Source organism: Leopardus geoffroyi, chromosome E1 (assembly GCF_018350155.1).
Source record: "Leopardus geoffroyi isolate Oge1 chromosome E1, O.geoffroyi_Oge1_pat1.0, whole genome shotgun sequence".
Taxonomy (NCBI): Eukaryota; Metazoa; Chordata; class Mammalia; order Carnivora; family Felidae; genus Leopardus; species Leopardus geoffroyi.
The window spans coordinates 60530660-60542507 of record NC_059330.1 but is presented as its reverse complement, the minus strand read 5'-3'; the positions used below and the strand labels follow the sequence as shown (position 1 = coordinate 60542507).

The following is an 11848-nucleotide window of genomic DNA, read 5'->3' as shown; positions in this document are numbered from 1 at the left end:
CCAGTGCGTGCCGGCGTTTGGGAGGGGAGGATCAGGGAGGGGGAGCACACATTTCACTTGCCATGAAATGAGGGCGCAGATCCTAAAGCCAGCCAGACTCCACGGCGACCCTGTCTAGTAGCTGAAGGGCAGCGATTTCTTACACAGAGATTTTTGTCCGTGCCCCGCCCCCTCCCCCAGCCCCCCAATCAGCCCTGGGCAGAGGGCAGCCACGTTCCCTCCCCTTGAGGCTCTGGCCCCGCCCTTCAGCCCAGCACGGCTGCTCCGACCTCCGCCAGTCAGAGAGGTTAGAGGGTCTGGGATCTGGGGAAGATGCCATGTACCCACGGGCTCACATCTATCTGTAAATGACCCTAAAGGCTCAGGAAGCAATGCTTGCTGCCCTTGCCGGCCACCGTGAACCCCGGATGACCCCGATCCTCCTATCATCCTGTGCAAGTTTTTTTTACAGTGCTGGTGGTCTCCTGCTAAAGGGCCTGGATGATAGGGGTTCCTCTCCCTTCCAGTGTAGCAAGATTCTCACACAGAGAGTCGTGACACCGCACCCAGGCTTTTCTTTCCAGGAAGCAACTTTATTTGTGCCGCATTGCTCAGTTGGGTTCGTACCCAAAGAATTGAGCCCCGAATGCCACGTGGTGTTTTTTTTAATGTATTTTCTACTTCTCTGTCTCCCATATATGGTAACACACACAAACATGCAGTCTGATTAAGTGGTCTCCTGTTATAGGGTCGTGAGCAATGTTGTCATGTATGCTCATAGCCAGGTTACCTTGAGGGTTTTTTTGTTTGTTTTCCTTAGGGAGGGAACCCTACCACATTCCCCTCTTTGATGCTTGGACCCCTCTATTTTGGGTTAAAGAGCACCATCTTGGTTTAAAGGCTTATATTTCTATAGCATCGTTTCATGTATGGCTGTCCTCTTTTTTTTTTTTTTTTTTTAAATCATGGCCTCAGTGAGACTGGAAGCAGACCGTACAACCAAGGGAGCTAAGCATTGTAGGATTAAGCAACCTCCCAGGATTAGGAGGATAATTTTTATGAGAGTTTTGAATCCCCTGAAAGTTAGTTTCCAAATAACTCTCCGGGGTTGTAACCACTCCAGGTCTGGACAGGGACATGAGTAATCCTTTTGATTTGATCTGTGATCTTTTCTATGACTTTTTCCTCATTATCTATAGGCAGCAGTTGCTGAGGCTAAACTTTTTACAAACTTCTCCCTCAGAAGCAAGCAGGTGATCTGAGGCCCAGCGATTTTGATAGATAGCACTGAGCATTTTGGTTTGCTGCTTGGCTAGTGAGTGCTAACAGAAACCTATCCCCCCATTCCTAGCCGGCCCGGGGCGGCCTCAGCCAATCCCATGGTGAAAAGTAGGGCAAGAATCGCAGTAACAGTGAAAAACAAGGCGTGACAGTGCCTCACAGCAAGGAAACATAGAAAATAAGGACAGTCTTGTTTCATCGGACCGTCGACTCCTCAAGCTGCTGCTGTGCGTAGATCAGTCAGCTTCCAAGTGACTAAAGCAGGGCTGCAGTCTCCCGGAGCCGGAGCCTCTGGAGTTGCAGATTGCTTCTTCCTTGTGGTCAGCTTGCACGGCGTTGATGAATCAGGAAGGCACTCCCAGTTTCGAGATGCCGGCTTCACTCCGCCGTAGTGAACCCAGGGACCCGCTTCGGCTACTTTTCTGCGTAGGGGTGCACAAAATGACAATGAACGGTCCTCTCCAGAGGGGTTTTGGGGGTTGGACACTCTGCTCCTTCACCCATACAGCATCTCCTGGTTTAAAAGGGTGAGCATCTGTGGTCAGACTCACAGGTAATCGCTCCCTGACCCAGTGGTATAAGGTGGTTAGGGTAGACGCAAGGGCTCACATCTGTTGTCTTAGGGTTAGATTGCCTGTCTCATTTAGATCCCCCCCTTATGCCCTTGATAATGGGGGGGGGGAGGGTGCCCATAAGGGATTTCACAAGGAGAGAACCCCATCTGCTTTTTCAGCTTCCCACCTGCAGCTGTAGTCTGCCTCCCTGAAGGTCCCTTGTCTCTCCCTGCCTAATGTTCACCCTTTCCCTATTCATTGCTCCCCTGGAATAGGGCCTGTGTCTGCCGTGAGGGAACAGGGATGATGACCATTCTGGCTTCTTCAAGCTTACAAGGGATGGTGTAGGGGTACAGCAGTTAGAATCTACCCAAGGGTCGGTCAAGTGGCCCACAGTGTATATCTAATGAGAGCCTCCCTTAACCTTTCCAGGAAGGCCACCGGGGTTTTATTTTGTGTCTGTAAGATAGTGGCTAATTTAGCGTAGTTTAAAGATTTGACCTTAGACCTCCTGACCATATGTACAATTTTTTAAAGATTTTTCTTCATAAACCCTTTTATAACTGTCCTTTGCTTTTAGATTTTGACCTGAGCCATTTTTCCCCCAAACAACCAGTCTTATTTAGGACAAAATTACTTTTTTTTTTTTTTGTTTACCTTTAACAAAAAATGTATTTCCATACCTTATATTTATTTATATGTCTAGTTTTCTTTTTTTTTAATTTTTTTTAACGTTTATTCATTTTTTTTGTTTACCTTTAACAAAAAATGTATTTCCATACCTTATATTTATTTATATGTCTAGTTTTCTTTTTTTTTTTAACGTTTATTCATTTTTAGAGATAGAGAGAGACAGAGCATGAATGGGGGAAGGTCAGAGAGAGAGGAAGACACAGAATCCGAAACAGGCTCCAGGCTCTGAGCTGTCAGCACAGAGCCTGATGCGGGGCTCGAACTCATGGACCGCGAGATCATGACCTGAGCCGAAGTCGGTCGCCCAACCGAGCCACCCAGGCGCCCCTATATGTCTAGTTTTCTACAGGTAGAGTTGCTTTCCTTATTTCCATCAGTCTCAACTACATTTAGCAGAATTTTAACTCTTAGAAACCTTAGTCTCCAGTGAAAAGTAAGTAGTAATCAATTGTGAACTGTTACATCAGAATTTCTTAGATGGCAAACTTACGAATCAAGCACAAAGCATGTTTTTTTAACAGATCCAAATATCTTTAGTTTTTCTGCAACAAGTCAAAAGCGCAAACCTACATCTAGTAATTAGTCCTTTAGCCTCTTGTCTCGTTAGGTAGCCAATGAATGAAAACCCAATTTATCATGCAAGCAAAAACTTTAACGTTTTTGTTAGGGTCAGGCGTCAGGCAGGGTAAAGGTAGGAGTCAGAGGCTAAAAAATTTTAGCAGTCAAAGGCTTTATTTGGGAACTAAGGTCTCGGGTGAGGTTCCGGGACTCAAGGAGAGAGAGAGAGGAGCCAGGGAAGTCGCACCCAGGTGTGGTGGGGTGGGGTTTTTAAGCTGCAGCTCCTCTGGGTTTAGGTCCGGGTGGGCCTTTTTCACGTCAGGTCGTGCTGTCGCTCGGTGATTGGTTGACCTCCAATTCGTTCTGGCCCGCTACTAGGGGCTTTTCGTTGGATCGCGCTGGCAAGATGGCCGTCCCCTCTACTGTGGTTCCAAGGACATCCTAACAGTTTTAAGTTACCAAAGACTTTGAAAGCTATCTTAACAATTACTCACGAAAACTATGAGACAAAGTTAACCATTGCTTTAAGTCACCCTTCTGTTAAATTGGAACAGAGATCACATGAGCTTATTTGCAAATCTAGGTAGAGTAAAAGTTTGGTTTTTTTTTTTTTTTAATGTTGATAAACATTGTCTCTATCAAACCAACAAACTTAAATTAACTTAAACACTGAATATGTTTTGCTTGGGTCCACCGAAGACAATTTGTTTCCCGTGATTAATTGCTACTTAGAGTCCTGGTGGGGAAATCTGAAGTGTGTGGTCTCCACTCTAGAACCTCTGGGGCGCGGTGGTTATGTGCCTGAGGCATTGGGGAGCCCGTTCTGCAGGCCGCCCCCCAAGTGGTGCAGAAACAGGAGGGGTGGGGGAGGGGAAGGCAGAAGAGGCAAGGTGCCAGCAGAAGGCAGAGAAAGAGAATTCCCGGGTTTAAGTCTTGTGGGCTCAGACATTGGAGCAGACCCCAGGTTTCTTTTGTTTTGTTTTGTTTTGTTTTGTTTTGTTTTTCACTAGTGCAATAAGGCAGTGCATGTCAGTCCGGAGAAGACAGGGAATTTCCCTGAAACAAAGGGAGTTTTGGCCCCTTGGGAGTATTCCTTAAAGCTCCCATTCTGAGGTAAGCTAACCAGAGACAGTTGGCTCTAATTATCATAGTCATTGACCCAGGAAATGAATGAGAGACAAGTCCCCACACACGGTCACACGGTGACTCCAACCCGCCGCCGAGCGCCCTGGAGTTGCGGCTTTGTGCCTAGTCCCCTCGCGGAACTACTAAGGCAGCCCTGGGGGGTGAGCAGGCTCCCCTTCTGCCTCTTAGGGGCAGGTCTGCCAAAACGAACCTGGGTTCATACTAGTCTGATGGGCTCTCCCTGAGCTGGTCTCTGGGCCTCACGGGCTCCGCTGGCGCACACGGGGTCCTCACCCCCAGCCGGGAGGGGTAGCCTCCTGCGGGTCAAGTGGTCCCCCGGCGCCCGGAGGTTCGTATCCCAGCAGCAAAGGAGGTGGAAACGCACTGTCTCTGAATCCCGGACGAGTCCCCAAGTAATGTAGCAGGACTCTCGCAGAGTCGCCACACTGAGGTTTTACTTCCCAGGAAGCAACTTTATTCCTGCCAGCACAGCTCAGTTGGGTTCGTACCCAAAGAACTGAGCCCCAAGCACCACGTGGCATAGTTTTTCAAATGTGTTTTCTACTTCTTTTTCTCCCATTTGTGGTAACACACAAACATGCAGTCTGATTAAGTGATCTCATGTTACAAGGTCCTGAGGGATGTTGTCATGTATGCGCACAGCCAGGTTACCTTGAGGATTTTGTTTTTGTTTTTTTCCTTCCTTAGGGAGGGGACTCTTCCTCACCAGGTTAAGGTGGGGCTTTGTTGGCATTGGCTTCTTCAGGCTGATTTAGTTGTCCAAACTCTTTCCCTTTGGGCACTATGAGAGAACCTGCGTCAGCCATGGGGTAGGGTGGGGGTGCGGGTCATGCGATCCCCTTTGCCAAACTTTTCTTCCCAGAAACAAAGCAAGATATGTTGGCGCTGAGTTCTGCATTTCACGTGTAGCTACACTTTCTTTCTGGTATTAACCAGCACACTTTTTCTGGAACAATCTTGGCAGGGAACCGGTGCTCTCCGGGGCTCTGCTTTCGGAGGCCGCTAAACAGCTTTCAGGCTCAGGTGACCCGCCGCCCCCCGCCGCCCCCCGCCGCCCCCCGCCGCCCCCCGCCGCCCCCCGCCGCCCCCACTCCCTCGCGCCTGCGGCGCCCGCCTGGGCGGTGCTATTTCCATGTCCCCGCCCCCGACCCGGACACCAGCCTGTGATTGGCCCCTCCGCGCCCCGCCTCTCCGCCGTCCCGCCCCGCGCCCTCCGACGGCCGCCACACTCAGACACTGAACGCCAGCCATGAACCTGGGGCTCGCGGGCCGCCGTGCGCTCGTCACCGGGGCGGGCAAAGGTGGGCCTGCGGGGCGGCCTGGGGCGGCGGGCGGCCGGGGCGGGGGACGCACGCACTGAGCCGCGCTCCCCGCAGGCATCGGGCGCGGCACTGTCAAGGCGCTGCACGCGGCGGGGGTGCAGGTGGTGGCCTTGAGCCGGACCCAGGCCGACCTGGACAGCCTGGTCCTCGAGGTAGGCGCAGCTCTGTCCCGGCCCCGGGGGCGGCGGGAGGCGGGCGGGGCGGGGGTGGGGGTGGCGAGAGGTCCGGGACGCGCAGGCGCGGGGCGCAGGGGCTGACCCAGGACCCTGAGCAGCCCCTCCCAGGGCGCGCGGCCTCCGGTGGAACGGCAACGCCCCCTGGGCTTGGAAGGAGGCAGAAATGGCTGCTTTGCCGGCCCGGGGCCTTGGGACGCAGGAAGTGGACTGGCCGGAGGCGGGGCCAGCCTCCAGGTCACCAAGCCCCGAGATGCCCAGGGGCCGCGTTAGGCTCCCTCAGCAGCCTGCGTTCTGAACCCCAAGAAGGTATCCTCTGGGACCTCTAGCCCCGCCCTCTGTCAGGCTGAAAGATCGGTGAGGCAGCGCCCCTTTTGGGGCGGGGAGCCGCTGGTAGCTGTCCCTCCCCCCGCTACGCACAGTGTCCTGGGGTGGAGCCCGTGTGTGTGGACCTGGGTGACTGGGACGCCACGGAGCGGGCACTGGGTAGTGTGGGCCCCGTGGACCTGCTGGTGAACAACGCCGCCGTGGCGCTGCTGCAGCCCTTCCTGGAGGTCACCAAGGAGGCGTGTGACACGTGAGCTGACCAGGGTAGATGCCCCCGGGGGCAGGGCTGTCCCCTGCAGCAGCAGCCCCAGTCCCTGACCGGGGTCTCTCCATCTGCCTCCAGATCCTTCGATGTGAACCTGCGGGCTGTCATTCAGGTGTCTCAGGTGAGCCGTCTTCAGGGCTGGGGTGGGAACTAGTGGGTGACGAGTTCTGCCTCCCGCTCCCTCTGCAATTCCAGATCGTGGCGAGGGGACTGATAGCTAGGGGGGCCCCGGGGGCCATCGTGAATATCTCCAGCCAGGCCTCACAGCGCGCAATAACCAACCACAGCGTCTACTGTGAGTAAGCCCCAGGTGTGCTCCCGCCCGAACCCCACCGACCCCCAAGCCTGCAGCCGTCAGGCTCCAGGCACGCCACTCCTCACAGGTTCTACCAAGGGTGCCATGGACATGCTGACCAGGGTGATGGCTCTGGAGCTTGGGCCACACAAGGTGAGCCCCCCTGGGACGCCTCCCATCACCCAGCCCTCGTGCCCTGGGCGCCTAGCCTGCCTTGCTGACCTCCTGTCTGTCCCGGTGCAGATCCGCGTGAATGCGGTGAACCCCACAGTGGTGATGACCCCCATGGCCCAGGCCAACTGGAGCGACCCCCAGAAGGCCAAGGCCATGCTGGATCGAATCCCACTTGGCAGGTTTGCTGGTGAGTCAGGCAGGAGCCCATCCGGGGGGGGGGGGGGGGGGGTGCACCAGTAGCCCCCGTACCCGCCTAGGTGAGAAGTGAGAGGGAAGGATGAGGGCAGCCCCCTCCACCTGTGCCCTGACTTCCACCCTGCCCACAGAGGTGGAGAATGTGGTGGACGTCATCCTTTTCCTTCTGAGTGACCGGAGCAGCATGACCACGGGTTCCACCGTGCCGGTGGACGGAGGCTTCCTGGCCACCTGAGTCTCCTCTGCCTAACGTAACCCCTGCTTCGTGCTGAGCCCACCCCTGTCCCCGTCTCTCCAATAAACATGATTCTTCTGCCTGGTTTGCACACTGACTGCTAGGCCGCTGGCGAGGGGTCGGGGGGTGCAGGACCCAGGGCTGGGGCGTGGGAATGAGTCCCAGGTAGGCAGGCACCCGTTCAACTCACAGCCCAGGCCAGGTGGCAGCCTGGCTCCCGTGCCTGAGATTTTTCAGACCGGGCCAAGTTCCTGGCAGGGCCTGGGAGGCGAGGCCATCCAGGAGGCCAGCTCCTAAGCGCGGCGGTGAATTTGACCAAGGATGGCCTTTGGCTCCGTCCAGAGGCTTGTGGGCTGGAAGCAGCGGCGTTCTGACAACCAGCTCCGTGGGTGTAACCGCACGGAGACACCGGTTGATGCTTATCGGCATGAATGAACGAGTCAGAAGCGGAACAAGGAAGACGGATGTTGGAACTTCGCTAATTTGTCAGTGACCTGACCGACCTCTTTGCCAAATCAGGTGACAGTTTTCAAATACTGGAAGGACATCGTCCCACTTTTGTGGCTCACAAAGGACTCCCCACGTGAGAGCTGGCCCATGTGTCACCCGCGTGTCTTCCTGCCTTAGGCCTGAACGATTCGGTCCGCCAGGCCCTGCTCGAACTTGCCGGTCTCCACAGGGTAGGGACACCCCCCCAATCTGATGTCACTGAGGGCGGGGCTGGGCACAGGTGTGTGGGGACAGATGTGCAGTGTCCCACCTTCATGTGGCATCCGCACCACACAGATGCCACGGGCACAAGTAACCCCACACACCTAGACGATAGCATTGTGTACAAAAACGGGTGTTTGGAGTATTTGCTCATTTTCTGATATGACTCATTGTAAGTGTATATAATTATTGTTAAAGGCAGTTTAGCAACTGGCTAGCAAAACTCCTGAAAACTCTCACAGTTGGCTCTTCTGAGCCGGCGGGAGCCTGTCGTGCACACCATGGGGAGGCCTGGTGTCGTAAGCACCTGCCTGGACTGGCACCCTGCGGCCTCGGGTGAAGTCCGAGCTCCTGCACTGTGGCCCCCCGGGGCGCTCCCCGGCTGACCTTCACCTTCCCTCCCACTATTTCTGACTCTGGCACTGACACACGGCCCCCTTGCCACTCCAGAGGAACCACCCTTGACCACCACGCTTTTGTCTACACTGGCTGCCTCTCCTCCTGACCACTTCTCTTCTTGAATACTTAGCTCAGTGTGGCCCAGCCCTGGTGGGTGCGGGGCGCTGCGGAGCCCTGCCAGGGACTCCGTGGGCCCTGACCGCAGGCTGCCCCCTCCCCACACCTGAGAGCTGCTGCACCGAAGCCCGCCTCCCCAGCGCGTGCCCCTCCCCGAGGCCTGAAGTCAGCACGGAGGGGGGGGGGGGGGGCTTTCCTCACCCCAAAGGGGCTACACGTCCTTGCTCCCATTCTGATCTGGGTCACATCCTTTGGGGACTGACACAGCTGAGCAAGGTCGTTCTCTCCTCTTGCCCAGGGTGTGGGGTCAAGCTCACCCCTCTGTACTCTGGATGGGGGAAGTGGGGGGCCAGGCACCCCAGGGCAGAGAGGCAAGTACCCAGACAGGCGGGAGACGGTGGTGGAGAATGTTTATTGTATAAAAGAAGAAAGGGCTGCCCCATCCTGGGGCGCATGAACCGGACCCATCCCCCCAACCTCCCCCACCAGGAAGCCCATCCCGGGGCTGCCCTGGACCTGCCCCTGCAGCCTGAGGGAGACCCTGCTCCCTTCCAGCCTCCCGTGGGGGCCAGGTAAAGCTGGAGCTGTACCCCAGAAGGACAAGACAGAGCAGACAGGACTCCACGGCCCCAGCCCTGTCCCCATGCTTCTTCCCCCTCCCCACCCACACCACTCCCCCACAGCAGACTCAGGGACACCAGACATCTCGACACGACAGCAAGCACGGGCCCGGGCGGGGTGGCTCCTCCAGAAGCTGGCTCTAGAAGACCGTGCACTTCTTCCCGGGCTTCTTCACGGGGGGTGGGCAGAGCACAGCCCTGATGGCCTCGTCAAACACGGTCTTCAGGCCCCGCTGAGTGAGGGCGGAGCACTCCAGGTACTTGACAGAGCCTGAGGGCAGCGAGGGAGGGGACAGCGAGAGTAGGGGACGCTGAGGATGGGACTCAGCGAGGGGGAGGACAGCAAGGGAGGCGGCGGGGGGTGGGGGTGGGGGGTGGGGGGTGTGCAAGTAAGGGGTGAGCACAGGTGGGGGCCCACAGGGGGCAGCACTGTGCCCTCCAGAGCAGGCCTCCTGTCCCTTTCCCGCCGGCATCCCAAGGCCCTGCAGGGCCCACTCACCGATCTCCCGGGCCATGGCCAGGCCCTGGGGGTAGGTGATGGGCGCCAGCTTCTTGTCCCGCAGCCGCTCAATGGTGTCCTTGTCGTCACGGAGGTCCAGCTTGGTGCCCACCAGGAGGATGGGCGTGTGGGGGCAGTGGTGTCGCACCTCGGGGTACCACTGCGGGGATGCAGGCTCTGACCCCTACCCCTTGAGGGCTTCTCCCCCAGCCATGCCCGCAGCAGGCCGTGGCTCCCAAGAGTCCCTTCCTCTTGGTCCCTGGATCTACCCTCAGCCCTTCCTGGAGCCGTCACTGGGATTAGTGGGAAAGTGACCCAGAACAAAATGCCTACCGGGAAGTTTCAAGGGCCTAGCGGCGCCCCCTTCTCTGAGAGCTTCACCCCCCACCCCTACCTCACCGCAACCCCTCATCACTGTCCCGGGTCCCCTTCAGACCCCGTGCCAAGACCTCGCCTGCCTCCGAAGGACAAGCTGCCTAAGGTCTTCAGGCAAGAGCCCCCACCCTGCCAGGGCAAATCCTCTGAACAACCCCTCTCCCGCAGACAAGCCCTCCCTGCGACACTGCCCTACCTTGGCTCGAACATTCTCAAAGGACGCCGGGCTCACGAGAGAGAAGCAGATCAGAAAGACGTCCTTGGGAGAAAAGGTGAGGGGGCCCTGGTGGGAGTGGTCAAGGACCTCCAAATGGCAACCCCCCCACATATCCCGACGAGGACCCCACCCAAGCCACCCAGCTCCTGGGGCGGCCCTGTCGTCACCTACAGTTTGGGGATAGGACAGTGGCCTCAGCCGGTCGTAGTCCTCCTGCCCGGCGGTGTCCCACAGCCCCAGGTTGACCGGCTTCCCGTCCACCATCACGTTCGCAGAGTAGTTGTCGAAACTGCCAGGCAGAGCGGGAAGGTCGGCCCGGGCCCGCACAGAACGCGAGGTGTGGCAGCGCCCCGGCCCCACCCGAGCAGCCCAGACCGGGGCCTCCCGCGCCTGACCTCGAGGCCCGGGGGGGGGGGGGGGGGGGGGGGGAGGGGGCCCACGACACCGAGACCGCGCCCGAGGCCCTGACGGGCCAGCTCCAGACCCGCCCGCCCGGAGCGCTCACACGGTGGGGATGTACTCTCCCGGGAAGGCGTTGGTCGTGTAGCTGATCAGCAAGCAGGTCTTCCCCACGGCGCTGTGGACAGAGGGCGAGCCCACGTTGCTCCCAGGCCAGGCTTCAGCCCCCCGCCCAGCAAGGGCAGCCCCTCCCGTGCAGCCACAGGCGAACACAGGGGTCCCGGCCCCGGCAGACCCGCAGCTGCCCAGAGCTGGGGGAGGACCAGCGCGGGCCGGCCTCCCCAGGGCAGGGCTGGGGCTGGGGGTGGGGGTGGGGCGAGCCGTCTCAGAGATCCCGGCACCCGGGCGGGTGGGCCCGGCGGAGGGCGCAGCCCAGGTGGGAGGCCCGGCCCCACCCACCCGGCGGCCAGGCGGCGGCAGGGCAGCATCAGGTGGGCCCGGGCCGGAGGCCCGCGGCCCGGCGGCCGGCGGGGACCCCGCCCCGGCGCGCCCTCCCGCTCCGGCCCGACCCCGGGGCGCGCGCGGGAGGGGCGTCGGGGCGCGAGGGCCGCCCCGCCCGGCCCCCCCGCACCCCCGCCGCTCCCGCGCCCCGGAGCCTTGCGCCCAGCCCGGGCAGGGTCCCCGGGGCCGCCCCCGCCCGGCCCGCGGCCCCCGCGCGGCGCACTCACCCGTCGCCGACCACCACGCACTTGATGGCCTGCATGGGCGCGGGCCGGGCGGGCGCGGCCGCGAGCCGAGCTGCGGAGAAATGCCCGGCGCCGCAGCGGCCGCGGACCCGAGCCGAGCGCGGAGCCGAGCGGCCGGAGACAGCCGAGCGCCGCCGAGCGCCGGGCGCGGAGACAGCCGAGCGCGGCCGGCGGGGGGCGCGGGGGGCGCGGGGGGCGCGGGCCCGCCCCGAGCCCGGCACTCGCCCGGTCCCGGAGAACTCCGGTGAGGGGTGGGGACACGGCGATCCCCAGCCAGTCCCCGGAGCCCCTGGGACGCATGCCACGGGCCGGGGGCCAGCGCAGGCAGGCGATGCCCCCCAACCAGGCCGTGTGTGGGGCCGTCTGTGTGCCTGTGGCTTCTTCCAGGAAGCGCCTGCCCAGGGCCCGCGGACAGAGGGGCTGAGATGCACTCGCCCCGCGACCGGGAGACAGCTGGTGCTGGCAGTCACCGGTCCCCCCACCCCGCCCCCGCAGCCCCAGCGGTGTGCTACAGTAGCCCCACGTCCCCACAGGGCAACAGCCACGCCCGAGAGGGTCTCCTGGGTGG

At 59.5% G+C, this 11848-nt stretch overlaps 2 protein-coding genes across 3 annotated transcripts; one reads left to right on the top strand and one right to left on the bottom strand.

Moving 5' to 3' along the window:
• The first annotated feature begins 5378 nt into the window (after positions 1–5378).
• Positions 5379–7278, top strand: DCXR (dicarbonyl and L-xylulose reductase). The gene is made up of 8 exons (XM_045489930.1): positions 5379–5512; positions 5588–5685; positions 6129–6283; positions 6377–6419; positions 6494–6593; positions 6682–6746; positions 6837–6954; positions 7094–7278. Exons 1-8 carry the CDS (start codon positions 5461–5463, stop codon positions 7195–7197), a joined length of 735 nt encoding a protein of 244 aa, XP_045345886.1. The 5' UTR covers positions 5379–5460; the 3' UTR covers positions 7198–7278.
• Positions 7279–8820: 1542 nt separating this feature from the next.
• Positions 8821–11402, bottom strand: RAC3 (Rac family small GTPase 3). 2 transcript variants are annotated; one of them, XM_045489932.1, is made up of 6 exons: positions 11263–11402; positions 10641–10712; positions 10307–10424; positions 10115–10177; positions 9540–9703; positions 8821–9315 (listed from the first exon to the last, which is right to left on the bottom strand). In XM_045489932.1, the coding sequence occupies exons 1-6, from the start codon at positions 11295–11297 to the stop codon at positions 9255–9257; spliced, it is 513 nt and encodes a 170-aa protein (XP_045345888.1). In that variant the 5' UTR covers positions 11298–11402; the 3' UTR covers positions 8821–9254. The 2 variants fall into 2 exon arrangements, with proteins under 2 accessions (XP_045345888.1, XP_045345887.1); XM_045489931.1 differs by having other exon boundaries at positions 9544–9703; positions 11263–11397.
• Positions 11403–11848: the final 446 nt, after the last annotated feature.